The sequence below is a fragment of the Thamnophis sirtalis genome, unplaced genomic scaffold (genome assembly GCF_051295495.1).
Source record: "Thamnophis sirtalis isolate CommonGarterSnake01/CBP01778 unplaced genomic scaffold, rThaSir2_p1.2 scaffold_10, whole genome shotgun sequence".
NCBI lineage: Eukaryota > Metazoa > Chordata > Lepidosauria > Squamata > Natricidae > Thamnophis > Thamnophis sirtalis.
The window spans coordinates 19,692,967-19,706,049 of NW_028261390.1; the positions used below are offsets into that span (position 1 = coordinate 19,692,967).

The 13,083-nt window shown below is 38.9% G+C and overlaps 1 protein-coding gene across 2 annotated transcripts in view; it reads left to right on the forward strand.

Annotated features, from left to right (window-relative positions):
- The window catches only part of NFKB1 (nuclear factor kappa B subunit 1), a 74,812-nt gene that overhangs the window by 36,455 nt on the left and 25,274 nt on the right, over positions 1–13,083 (forward strand). For both annotated transcript variants that reach the window (XR_015697864.1, XM_087724158.1), the window contains exons 9-11: positions 234–338; positions 5,010–5,101; positions 5,357–5,495. Coding sequence is in view for 1 of the 2 variants with exons in the window: in XM_087724158.1 (XP_087580284.1) it covers positions 234–338; positions 5,010–5,101; positions 5,357–5,495 (336 nt within the window). In the remaining variant the exon portion in view is untranslated. The remainder of the gene's footprint in view (positions 1–233; positions 339–5,009; positions 5,102–5,356; positions 5,496–13,083) is intronic.

Below are 13,083 nucleotides of genomic sequence, written 5' to 3' on the forward strand. Positions count from 1 at the left end.
GTAAAATGGGGCAAAACTCACTTAAAAACTGTCTTCCTTAGCAAAGGAAATTTTGGGCTGAGTTGGTCATAAATCAAGGAGTATGTAATATTTTCTTATTTTACTCTATGGATTATTGTTGTATATTTTGTAATGCTAAGTTTTGGAGATGATACAGCCAAGTTGGGACAAAATTCTTGTTTTTGAACTAATTAGAAGTTGACTGAATTCTTTCATTAATTTTCTCCCCCCAGAAGCTCCAAATGCATCCAATTTAAAAATTGTTCGGATGGATCGGACTGCAGGCTGTGTAACAGGGGGAGAAGAAGTTTACCTACTTTGTGACAAGGTCCAAAAGGGTGAGAACTCAACACTGCATCTGTCATGCTTGAACATAGTTATATAAGGAAAGAGCTGGGTGCTATTAGAACGATTAACTGTTTCTCGGTCTAATTCATTTCACAAGCTTGTTCCAAAAATAAAATGGAATTTAAAAGTAATGCAACTGAATTCGTCAAAGGAAGAATGAGATAAAAAGGCAGCTAAATATAGATTGCAATAAAGGAGAATATTTGGAGCTCGGGGTTGAAATGAGGGGTCCTTTATACTCTCTGAGTTTAGTTGTTTTCTTGCAGACGTTTCATAAACTGGTGAGATTCAAAAAAAATTACTACCGGTTCTGTGGGCGTGGCTTGTTGGGCATGCTGTGGCTCGTTGGGCGTGGCTTGGTAGGAGAAGGATACTATAAAATCTCCATTCCCACTCCACTCCAGGGGAAGAATACTATAAAATCTCCATTCCCTCCCTACTCCAGGGGAAGGTTACTGCAAAATCCCCATTTCCTCCTGATCAGCTGGAACTCGGGAGGCAGAGAATAGATGGGGGCAGGGCTAGTCAGAAGTGTTATTTACTGGTTCTCCGAACTACTCAAAATTTCCGCTACCGGTTCTCCAGAACTGGTCAGAACCTGCTGAATACCACGTCTAAAACTATGTAACATTATCAGTGCTAGTTAGTCCTGGCACTGATGATGTTATCTAGTTTGGGGAATAAATATAGATTACTGTCCAGTTGTTTTTTGGGGGGGGTGTGGAAAATTTGTACTATAACATTTATTAATAAAATATGTTTCTATATACTGGAAATTTGCAATAATTTTTGAAAGCCAAAAATTGATTTTAATTAGTAATAAGAGACTAGCGTAGTTATAGATTTTTGTAAATGATAAAAATAGAGATATCAAGTCTGTCAAAGTCCTTCCCAATCCAAGATAGGGAAGTGAAATAAATTTCTTAACTGATTTAAATAAGAGTCTGAGTAAATGGAAACTCCAAAGTGGGGTTTTCCCTTAGCAAGTATGTTTTTTCCTCGCAACAGCATTAATTGAAATCTCTCAACGTGTACTGAGAAACATGATATACTTTTTAAAAAATCAATAAACACTTCTATATTAAAGAATTTTATATAGAATCTATTATCAAAAACTCCATAATTAGTAAGAGGAAAAAATTGGCCAACACTCAGAAAGAAAGTACAAGTTTATCAGAGTTGACAGCCTACACATTTTCTCCATTTAGACGTTCCCCAAGTATATAGTATATGGGGACTGTATCTCTACATCTATGTAATTTTTGACATAGGATACATGAACCTGTTTTAGTAGCCACTATAAACTGATTTATTTTAATTAATCAAGAAAAAAGGAAACATTAGGTACAATATTGTTAACAATACGTTTTTGTGGTAGTATTTCTTAAGAAAATATTGTAACCTTTGTTGACTAAATGTTTATGATTGTTGTGCACAATTTGTAATTTTCATTATATTTACTGTATATGGTTCCAAGGATGCAAGACAGGAAGAAAAAGCAACAATTTAAGAATCATTAAGGTTCTTCCTGCACAATTGAATTACATTGATACTGGAGTTGTTTTTTTAACTCCAAATTTGCACTTTTCCCCAAAAAGAGAATCCATTTGGGAATACTTCATAGTATACTGGACATCCTAAACACCTTTCCCTTCCTCGAGGGTAATACTTCTTTTAATGAGTCCAATTAATTAGCTGCTTCCCCAATCCTTTTCAAAAGTTTTTCCATAGTTTTGAAGATCTTGTATTTTATTTCTATTCTTCACAGGGTTACTTCGGTATTTAGCAGTGGTGGGTTGCAGGCAGTACGTCCCAGTACAGATGTACCGGAACCTGCCTGGAGCACCAGATACCGTTCCGGTATGGTGCTCCGGAGGGCCCACCCTCCCACCCGGACTTTTAAGTCTTTGGCGCTTATGCGCATGTGCACAGTACGTACAGCGCCAGCACAATGCTCTGCTGAGCAGTTGGAGCATCGCAGAGGCGGTAAGATGCATGCATGTGTGCTGCGCGCATCCATGTGTATGCCGCCAGGCCCGTTCCAACCGTACCGGTTGGAACAGGATCTGGAACCTACCACTGGTATTTAGTATATGATGAGAAAACGATAGAAAAGAAGTAAACATATACACACAATCCATGGAATTATGTAGAAAAACTCTACAGGGGTATGGCACAGGCCTCATAATTGGATGTCCAGTTCAGCTATCTAGGTGATCATTTTTGGTGGTTGTTTCATACACATCTTCTAGAGAACCAAAGAACCCATGTTGTGGGCAATCTTGCGCAATATGTTTAATAGTTTGCATATCAGCACCACAATTGCAACAAGGGGAATATTTCCTAGGTTCAAAAGTTTTATTTTCTTCTAAAACAAACATTTCATCATTCCTCAATCAGTAAGACATCGGAGTACAATTTTTTGTGTGTCAAAATAGTTCTAGTTTACCACCAAATTCTTGTCTAGCCTAATGTATACCCCGCCCTCCCTCCCCCCAACCCCCCTCCGACTTCCCCCCCCCCCCAACTTCCCAGAACCCGTACACGGTATGGATTTTTAACAAACACAATCTAAAATCTATTGATAAAAAAGAAATAAAGAAATTAATGACATCTCTACATTGATCTTAGCTTCTTCTTGCTGAGCTAACTTTAAACAATTTAAATCATTTCTGATCTTAAGCATAGGCTAACTGGAATTTCTTGGTCCCGTATTTATTTTGTATATAGTCAATCCATTTTTTCCAGTCTCGTTTATATCTCTCATTTGAGTGATCTTTAAGATATGCCGATATTTTAGCCATCTCGGCTAAGTTTGTAACTTTCAATGTCCATTCTTGAATTGTAGGCAAGTCTTCCTTCTTCCAGTATTGCGCCACCAACAGTCTTGCTGCCATTATTAGGTGCGAGGGGAATATTTCCATCGACATGAATACAGGGCAGAGGCCGTTCTTCCAGTATCACATCTAATTCTCTTCAATTTCATCCAGACAAAATGTGTGTGCGTGTGTGCGTGCACGCATCTGTGTGGGTGGGTGTCTTTGAGTCAATGTTGACTCCTGCTGACTGAAGAAATCTCTGCAGTTTTCTTGGCGAGATTTCAGAAGTGGTTTGTCCTTACCTGCTTCTTCCTTAGCTGAGAGTGAATGACTGGCCCAAGTCACTCAGTTCACTTTGTGCCTAAGGTGGGACTAGAAATCATCGTCTCCTGATTTCTAGTCTAGTGCCTTAATCCCTAGACCAAACTGGCTCCTGTTACTTTGGTATGATGGAGAGGAATACCCTCTTCCCTTTTTGACAATTTTATTCCAACCTCCATTTCTCTACTCCTTTTAAAATTCACCTGTAAAAAACATAGCACTAGATTCCTGCAACTTAGCAGAATACTTCTTGATTACTTAGCCATGTGGCTTTGATGATTTAAAAAACTTGTATTCTGGACAGTTTATGGTAGGAAAAAACAAAAATCATTCGCTTTTACTTTGTTTTCCCAACTTTATTTGCAAACAGCTTGCTTTCTAGCCATACGTTCTTATCTGGGACAGAAAATGGTAACGTTTTCTTGATGGAGGGCAAGAAACTCTGGATTGACCAATGTTGGCCTAGTCAGATTCTAAAGTTTTCCAGCATTTGTTTTCTGTTTTGGACAAAAGAAATGGAGGGGTGGGTGATGGAACAAATAAATCGTTCCCAGATTTGGATGCAATTTAGAAATGTTTCTACAGAAAGACCTTTTATGTAATTGTTCTCCACACATCATTTGGCTATTAGTACACTGGGGGGGGGAGGGGGGAGCAGAGTCTCAGGAAATGTCTGGAAGAATGCCATCACAACTTTAAAAATCAATTAGCAGTGCTTTAAATTGGATCTAGACAGTGAATGCAAAATGGAAACCATATACCGTATTTTTCGGAGTATAAGATGCACCTTCCCCCCCCCAAAAAAAAGAGGGTGAAAATTTGGGTGCGTCTTATACACCAAATGTAGCCCCCCCCCATCAGAGGGCATTGATGGTTTGTGGAAATCCCTGCAGCCTGGAACAGCTGATTGGGGATATTCCGGCAATCTAATCCACCCACCAATCAGCTGTGCTGAGTTCAGGCTGCAATAAGTGCTAAAGCTGACCTGGCTGGTCATAGTTTGCAGTAACAATCACATTCAGAAAGCACACATAAGTAACTGATTCAGTAGGATTCAAAATAATAATAATAATATACAATACAATATACCAAAGGCAGTAAATACAAGCAAAATACAAGAAGTTTCACTTTCAGTTCTCAGCTAAGCCAGGCTCCTTCCTGTCTCCTTGTTGCTCACACAGAAAATACTGTATCAGAGTCCAAATAGCCCTCATTGGCTGACTTAGTTGCTGTGCCTATTTGTTGGCTGACCACGTTATGAACTCTCACACACTGGCAGGAAGTTAGCCAGCTGAATACCATGGATTCTGGTAGGCAGAGGCAGGATTTTTCTTCTCATTTTCTTCCCCCCAAATTAAGGTGTGTCTTATACTCTGGAGCATCTTATACTCCGAAAAATATGGTAGTCTTTGCAACCCAACCCAGCCCATTTCAAGCCATCCTGGACCTGAGATTCCCACCCCTGCGTTAAACCAGAGGGTAAATATGAATCATGACCATATTATTCATGTTTTCTCACAGATGATATTCAAATCCGTTTTTATGAAGAAGATGAAAATGGTGGTGTCTGGGAAGGTTTTGGAGACTTTTCGCCTACTGATGTGCATAGACAGGTAAGTTCTTTTGGCAAGGAATCCGACCGATAGCATATACAACAAGTTTTAATGTGAGGTCTTTAATTTCTAACAGTTCTCAGGGTTTGAAAACCTGATCAGAGTTCACTTCCTATTATTTCAATGAAGTAGTAATTAAGGTACAGAGATGTATAAACCGCAGAGAAGATAATATAATATGCAAATATATTCAATATATAAATTATTACATTGCACCGTATTTATCTTGATCATCTGTACCATGATTGCTTACAGTTTGCAATAGTATTCAAAACACCGAAGTATCGAGATGTCAACATCACGAAAGCAGCATCTGTTTTTGTTCAATTACGGCGAAAATCAGATCTAGAGACAAGCGAACCAAAGCCTTTTCTGTATTATCCTGAAATCAAAGGTAATTATCAATGCTGTGTTATGTTGCCCATTGTAGAAGACATGCATCTTTTTTAGAAAACCATCAGTGTTGGAATTATTCTACCTATTGTAATATGTTGCATATTAGTTAATATTATGGATCATATTTATGATCATATATTTATTGACAGTTACCCAGGATCACGTGACCACCTTTTGCAACCTTCTGACAAGCAAAGTCAATGGGGAAGCCAGAATCATTTAATACCTCTGTTACTAATTTAACAACTGCAGTGATTCACTTAACAAGTATGACAAGAAATGTCATAATTCACTTATCAAATGTTTCGCTTAGCGACAAAATTGGGGATTCAGTTGTGGTGATAAGTTGAGGACTATTTGTATGGAGATTTGTTGGACTGATTGGTGGTGATGGTGGTTATTGTAGAAGCTTCCCATATTTCTTTTCCAGTCCATGAATAAAATGCTCCACCACTTAGTAATTTCCACAAAGGAAAAGCTATTCCATCTTAACAAGAAAAGCCATTTATTTTCAAATTTGCAACTTTCTGAACACTCTAATTACATCACTGCTGTTCTTTTGTAGCCTTGGGCTACTTTTCCATTAGTCAGAATTCTCAGTAAACTTCCCAGCTCCTGGATTCAATTTAACCCTTTAATTCCCTGTAAACCAACGACAAACACGTAGCAGCTAAAATCAACGTCTCTTTCCTGATATTTGTGAAAACTTTCCCTCCATAACTAGTTTATTAACAGTATTTTTCTTCATTCACAACATTTGTAGCAGATCCTGTGCACACTAATTAGCCAATGATTTCTTAAAGTTCCAGAGTTAAAAATATAAGCAACTAGCTGATAACCTGGCATTGCCTGGGTATTTACCTATAGGGGGAAAATGCCCGGACCAAGCGTAATTTCTAATGTTGGATTTTCCCCCTTACCAGAGGGAGCCCCCTTCTGGAGTACTGTGAAGCCGTTACCATGGCAACTCAACTGCGCTGTACAGTAGAAGCCATTTTAAGGCACAATAAGCTGTATCTTAATAGAGGACACACCCCGAGAGGTGTTATGGGTATCTTAGCCCCCCAGTATTTTTCTCCAGAGAGTAAGTTATCTGTGTACCAAGTTTAATTGAAATTACTCGAGGTGTTCCAGAGTTATGCTGGAGAACACACACACACACACACACACACACACACACACACACACACACACACACAGAGAGACAGAGCCATTTTTATATATAGAGACCAAAGATTGTAGTATTGTAAAAATTAGTCCCCATTCTAAAGAAAGCCAATAAAACTACACTGACTTAATTTTATCATGCCTTTTAAAGATGGGAAACTTAAGCTTGATGTCTATCTTAAGTTCTTAATAGATGCACCCAAGTTGGATTTCTTGAGAAAAACCCATAACTAATTCAAGTAAGCTGTATTAACGCAGGATTCCTTAAAAGTGTAATAGGCTCTTTTTTGTTTGAATGAATGAATTCGCGTTTATCTATTATCTAAGTTTTGGTTTTGTTGTTTTGACAAGAAATATCTTTAGCAATATTGTCATATCAGTTGTGAAATATCTATGTGTCACATTAATGGGGAGCAGGAAGAACAGAATAATGATTCTTGGATAATAGAAAGGGAGTATTATTGATTACAGTGGCTAGAAACACAAATTATTTTAATTATGTATGCCTCAATGATATATATTGATACACACAAGAAAGAAATAACCAAAAAAGCCAAGACTTTTTGAGGTTTTTTTCATTTATTGATTCAATATGTAAATTTCATTTATTGATTCAATATGTAAACCTATCAAACTGGTTTCTCAAAAATCCTCTATAATTTTTTTAAAAATAACATTTAAATTGTTTTTCCAAGAGCCCTATTTGGCAAATTTGCATTTTAATTGTTGTCAAATCATTTTGATCATGATAGTTTAATAATTTCATTATTACTTCATTGTTCGATTTATATTCTTCAAATTTTTTCCTCTTAAATATAAATTAGAGGTAGAGATAGCTCGCTTATTTTCTAAAGAATTGGGATATTCTCTGAAGTATTTCTTGTCTCATCACATTCAATTCTGGTTATTCTAGTTATGCTATAATCATGTTCATTTTTTAAAGGATTGAGTGATCCCTGGTTTCCAAGATAAGAGATGAAGCTTGTACATGTTTCAGTTCTTCTTATGTGTCTTTAGTTTGATTACCCTCTCAGATTCTTTTTCCTCAATAATAATTCAGTCTCTATTTATAGTTTCAATGCTGTGCCGAATCTTTACTTTTCTGGTAAAGATATTGCATATCAAATAAGCATATATGAACTCCTTTATTTTCACCAGATGCCTCTATTCATAATCAATGTTTGAGGAACACCTATGGTTATTTTACTTATATTCACTGTACTGGTTTAGAAAGGTACAGTAAACCTTGGTTAAAATAATTTAATTTATAAATAATGTACCGTAGTTTTTCAGAGTATAAAACGCACGAGTATGAGATGCACCAAGATTTTGAAGAGGCAAATTTTTTTTTAAAGTTTTTGCACTGCAGACCTCCCAAAACCAGCCCGTTTTTCGTGAAAACAGGCCCTTTTTTTTTTAAAGGGCATGAATAGCCTTTAGGAAGCTTGTAGAGTGCTCCTGGGAGGGGGGGCAAAGACGAGCAAAAAACGGAAAGTTTTTCATCAAATAAAGGGCATGCATAGCTTTTAGGAGGCTTATAGAGTGCTCCCAGGAGAGGGGGAGGAATTGAGCAAAAAACGGTCCATTTTTCACTCATTTCTGCTCTCCCCAGCCCCAAGGAGCATTCTGGAAGTATCCTAAAGGCTATTCACAGCCATTTTGGTGAAGAGGGCGGGGTTTCTGGAGGAAAAAAATGTTGTATTCAGTGTATAAGACGCACCCAGATTTTCAGCCTCTTTTTTGAGGGAAAAAGGTGCATCTTATACTCTGAAAAATATGGTATGTATAAACTAATTATTAAATTAATAAATAATTTAATAACTTTAATTATTCTGTAATCACATGGCACACTATACATTATTTCAAATATTTTATTATATGCAGGATGAAAATGAATGAATAAGCTGGAAATAAATACGCAGCAGTAATGTGCAGCCGGTACACTAAATGTAGTCTAGCAAAAAAGTAGACTCATTCTTGGCATTGAACACAGATAAACAAAAACAATATTCTATTTCAAGACTATTCTTGAAATATTCTCCCACTGAATGGTCTCCCATTCTTACAAATACTCTGAGGCAAAACTGATCTCATATCAGTTTGTGAGACTGAAATCTGTCACATCTGAGGAAAGTATTTAAAGGGTGAAAGGGTTCATATAACAAGCAAAACATGTAGATGAGATGGACAAATGAGGGAACAGTTGGTTTATTCTTCATAGGTTGTTATCATAACTGACAGGAAGTTATGTGCTTTAGGGAATTTCCAGGTTTACCACTGAATTGATGAACTCTCTACACTTCTTTTTTTAGGATTTAGAAATCTTTGTGGTATATGGTTGAACTTTGCAGAAACTTTCAAAAACTCCCTAGGCACCTACTGAATTATCCTGGGGTTGGTTGGCTATCTATCTGTATCGCTCGGGGGAATTGCCCAGATACAGTGGCCTACTTTGGATATAATGATTAACAAAGTTGCACGTATACTAGTTGAACATTGTCCAAGTCTAAGAATACCTACTTATTTTATATTACTGTTACTCTGTAGTACTCCTAAATTGAGTACTGGATGTTAATCCAAGGGGGGGGGGACTTTTATGGAGAATCGTTTAAGTAAGTGCAACTTTGAAGAAAAGAATGTTAATAAAGTTCATGTTTACTCAGAAGTTATCTTATACCATGTCAGACTTTTTTATGCAACTTGTCTGCCATGTTGTTGCTAGTTGTGAAGTTTTGTCCACCCCTTCACAACCCCATGGACAACATTCCTCCAGGCCTTCCTGTCCTCTACTATCCTCTGGAGTCCATTTAAGCTCTTGCCTACTGCTTCGGTGACTCCATCCAGTCACCTCATTCTCTGTCATCCTTTCTTGTTTTGCCCTCAATCTTTCCCAGCATTAGACTTTTCTCCAGTGAGTCCTTCCTTCTCATTAGGTGACCAATGTATTTGAGTTTCATCTTCAGGATCTGGCCTTCTAAAGAACAGCCGGGATTGATCTCCTCTAGGAGTGACCAATTTGATTGCCTTGCAGTCCAAGGGACTCTCAGATGTCTTCTCCAGCACCATAGTTCAAAGTCCTCAATTCTTTGACGCTCAGCCTTTTTTATGGTCCAACACTTTCACAGTCATACATTGCAACTGGAAAAACCATAGCCTTGACTATACACACTCTCTTACACACATGCCTGTCTTTCTGTCTGTCTGTCTATTTATTTATCCATCAATCTATATCATGTGGGATACTTTAGGTTCTGTCTTGGGCCCAGGGGTGTTTGACAACTTCATAAATGACCTAGATGAGAGGATTGAAGGGGAAATTTCCACATGACACTAAGCTGTGGTAAATTGTTAATACTTAAGCTGTGGTAAATTGTTAATGCTTTGGAAGTTAGTCTCAAGATTCAGAAAGATCTTGTCAGACTTCAGCGTTGAGCCCTATCTAGCAAGATGCAGTTCAGTGGTGAGAAAAATAAGATTCTGCATTTAGGCAGGAAAAACTAAATGTACAGGTACATGAGAGAGATCATTGGGTATGAGTCAGCAGTGTGCTGCAGCCGCCAAAAAAGCCAGTGAAGTCCTAGTCTGCATCAACAGAGGGATCAAGAGCACGAGCAGTGATAGTACCGCTCTATACCGCACAAGGGAAACCACATTTGTCATACTGTGTTCAATTCTGCCCACCATGAGAAACACACACAAAAATATGCTGAGGCCTAGAAAGTTTGCAGAGAAGAGCAAGAAAGATGGTAAGCGGACTGGAAGCCAAACCATACAATGAACATCTAAGGTAGGGGTGTGAAACTCAATTTCTTTGAGAACTACGTTAGGGTTGTGTTTGACCTTAGGGGGCCAGGATGGGCATAGCCAGCTTGATGTCATTTGTGTTAGGGGCGCCTGTGGCAGAGCACTCGGGCAAAAATGGGCTCCCAAGCTCCATTATCAGCTGTGACAGCCTCCTGCAACCCTCTTCCAGCAAAAACAAAGCTCAGGAGGGCCACACAAAGCTCTCCCGAGTTCCATTTTCGCTGGTAGAGGCACTGCACCAGTCCTTTGCTGTTTCCAGGGCAGCCCCATGGGCCAGATCTAAGCATCCCACGGGCCAGATCCAGCCCCCAGGCCTTGAGTTTGACATCCCTGGTCTAAGGGAACTCAGTATGTTTAGCCTAATGAAGAGACAAGGGAGCCCAGATAGCTGTCTTCTGACCCTTGAAAGGCTGTCAGAGGAAGCGGGGTGTCAATTTATTCTTCATAGCACTTGAGGACAGGGCAAGAAGCCATAAGTGCAAACTCAGTTGAGATAAACCTGGAAATAAGGAGGTTTCCTGACAGTGAGAATATTAATCAATGGAACAGCTTGCCACTTGGAGTTATGGGTGCTCCCATCACTGGAGGTTTTCAAGAAAAAAAATGTTCAGCCATTTGTCTGGGATGATATAGGGACTCCTACCTTAGCCAGGAGGTTGGCCTAGATGTCCTCCAAGGTTCCTTTCAGTTATATGATTCTGTGATTCTACTAAGGAAGATAGTGGCCTTTACTAGTTATGTTATAAACTGGTCGTATTTAACAAAGCTTGGGCAGCAGTCTGTTTTAAATGCTTTAATTTAAATTGGTCTCTTACCTGCAATGTTGGACTTTGGACTGACTGCTTTCAGTTCCCTGAATATGATTCAATTTATATCATTTTAGCCAAAGACAATAAAAGTTAATTAGGATCATCACAGGGGAAGTAGGATTAGTCTGTAAGTTAGTCTGAGAATTGCCTAAGATGCTAGTATATCTCTCAACCTATCTTGTGCATTGTTCATATCCTGGTGTAAATCGAAATATAATTAGGCTTCTTATTTGCCTAGAATTAATTGGAAGATCTTAAGATAAATAAAAGAGCTCTTAGGAGTGGCTTGGACGGACACCGAATGCTTATTATTAAGTACCTCTCATCCTATCTTTGTCATTTTACTATTTCCCCTAAGGGACTGATGGATAACCTTTTTCTCCTTGCATGCCGAAATCACGTGCATGCACGATAGCACGTGCGTGCCCACACCCATAATGAAATGCACCCCGCCGCCCTGCACATGCGTGCACAACCCCCTGTGCTTCCCCACGCCCCCGCAAGTGTGCATGACCAATGTGCATGCATGAATGTTCCCCCCCACATGCTTACCTGCCCCCCCTCAACATGCACACGTGTCTCGCGCATGTGCAGCAAAAATCTGAAAATCAGCTGGCCAGTGGGAGGCGTACACATATGTGCAGTGGAGCTGAGCTGGCTGACAGCTCGCATGCTCGCAGAGAGGGCTCTGTGTGCCACCTGTGGCACATGTGCCATAGGTTCGCCATCATGGCCCTAGGATATGTAACTTCCATGATCTATTTTGACTGCTCTATCCTTTCATGATACAGAAGGGTTTTTTTTAATCTATAAGAAAACATAAGGTTTTAATTCCTTCTATCTAGATGGTTGTTTTCATTCACCAAGCACACAGTGTCAGGAGGAAAGCACATGGAACAATCAGGGAGGAAGGGGACACCTAGCTAGACTTCTAGATCAGCTGAACAAACAGCCAGTTCACTGCCATGGCTTTTTTAAAAAAATTAAATGTTAATAATTAAGTAACAATTAAAATTCCATGCTCTGCAAATAGTTCCTGAAATACATTTGGCAATCCATTACTAAAGGAAGGAGAAAATGGGAAGGAATGTTATCTGGAAAGGAAAAAAAAACTTTTTAAGTATAGGAGAGAAAAAAGAATTTTATTAAACTTGAATAAAACATTAGTGTGGGAAAGCAGCTGAGCCAGTGCTCAGACCTAAGGTCACCAGTGAATCCTAGGTGTCTAGTAAAGCTGGTTTGGTCAGGAGGTCTGTAATTTATTGCGACATCCTGGTCACATAGCCAAACAAATATACAGTTAAATATACCCGTGCTTCATGACAAAACAATATGATTGGGCAATGCAGGAGAAATCCAGTTCAATCCGTTGGCTCAGTGGTGGTTGGTGATTGAAACCCATAAGGGAATATCGCTCCCACCGCCTTGAGTCCGGAAGCAGTTCTATAGGTGGAAGGCATAAACATTTTGGTGAGGTACCGACGTTTAATACCATAAGGAGCCCCAGACCGCTCCTGAGTGAAGAAGTGGAACGTCTGCCAGTGTGAAATGAGGTAATGGAATGTGAAGCAACTGGCAGTTGGAACAGAGTTCTTTTCAGGTGGGGAGGGGGAGTAGAACTCATTAGCATCATAGCGTGTTTATTATTGTATAAGAAATACTAATGATCTGATGGTCATCTTGAAAAATCCTTTCTTAGTGAGCACCTAGAAGCCAAGAGGAATATACATGCCAAATTTCAAGTTTTTAGGCTTTACGGTTCTGGAGATTTTGTGATGAGTGAGTGGTATTTGCCTTTTATATATA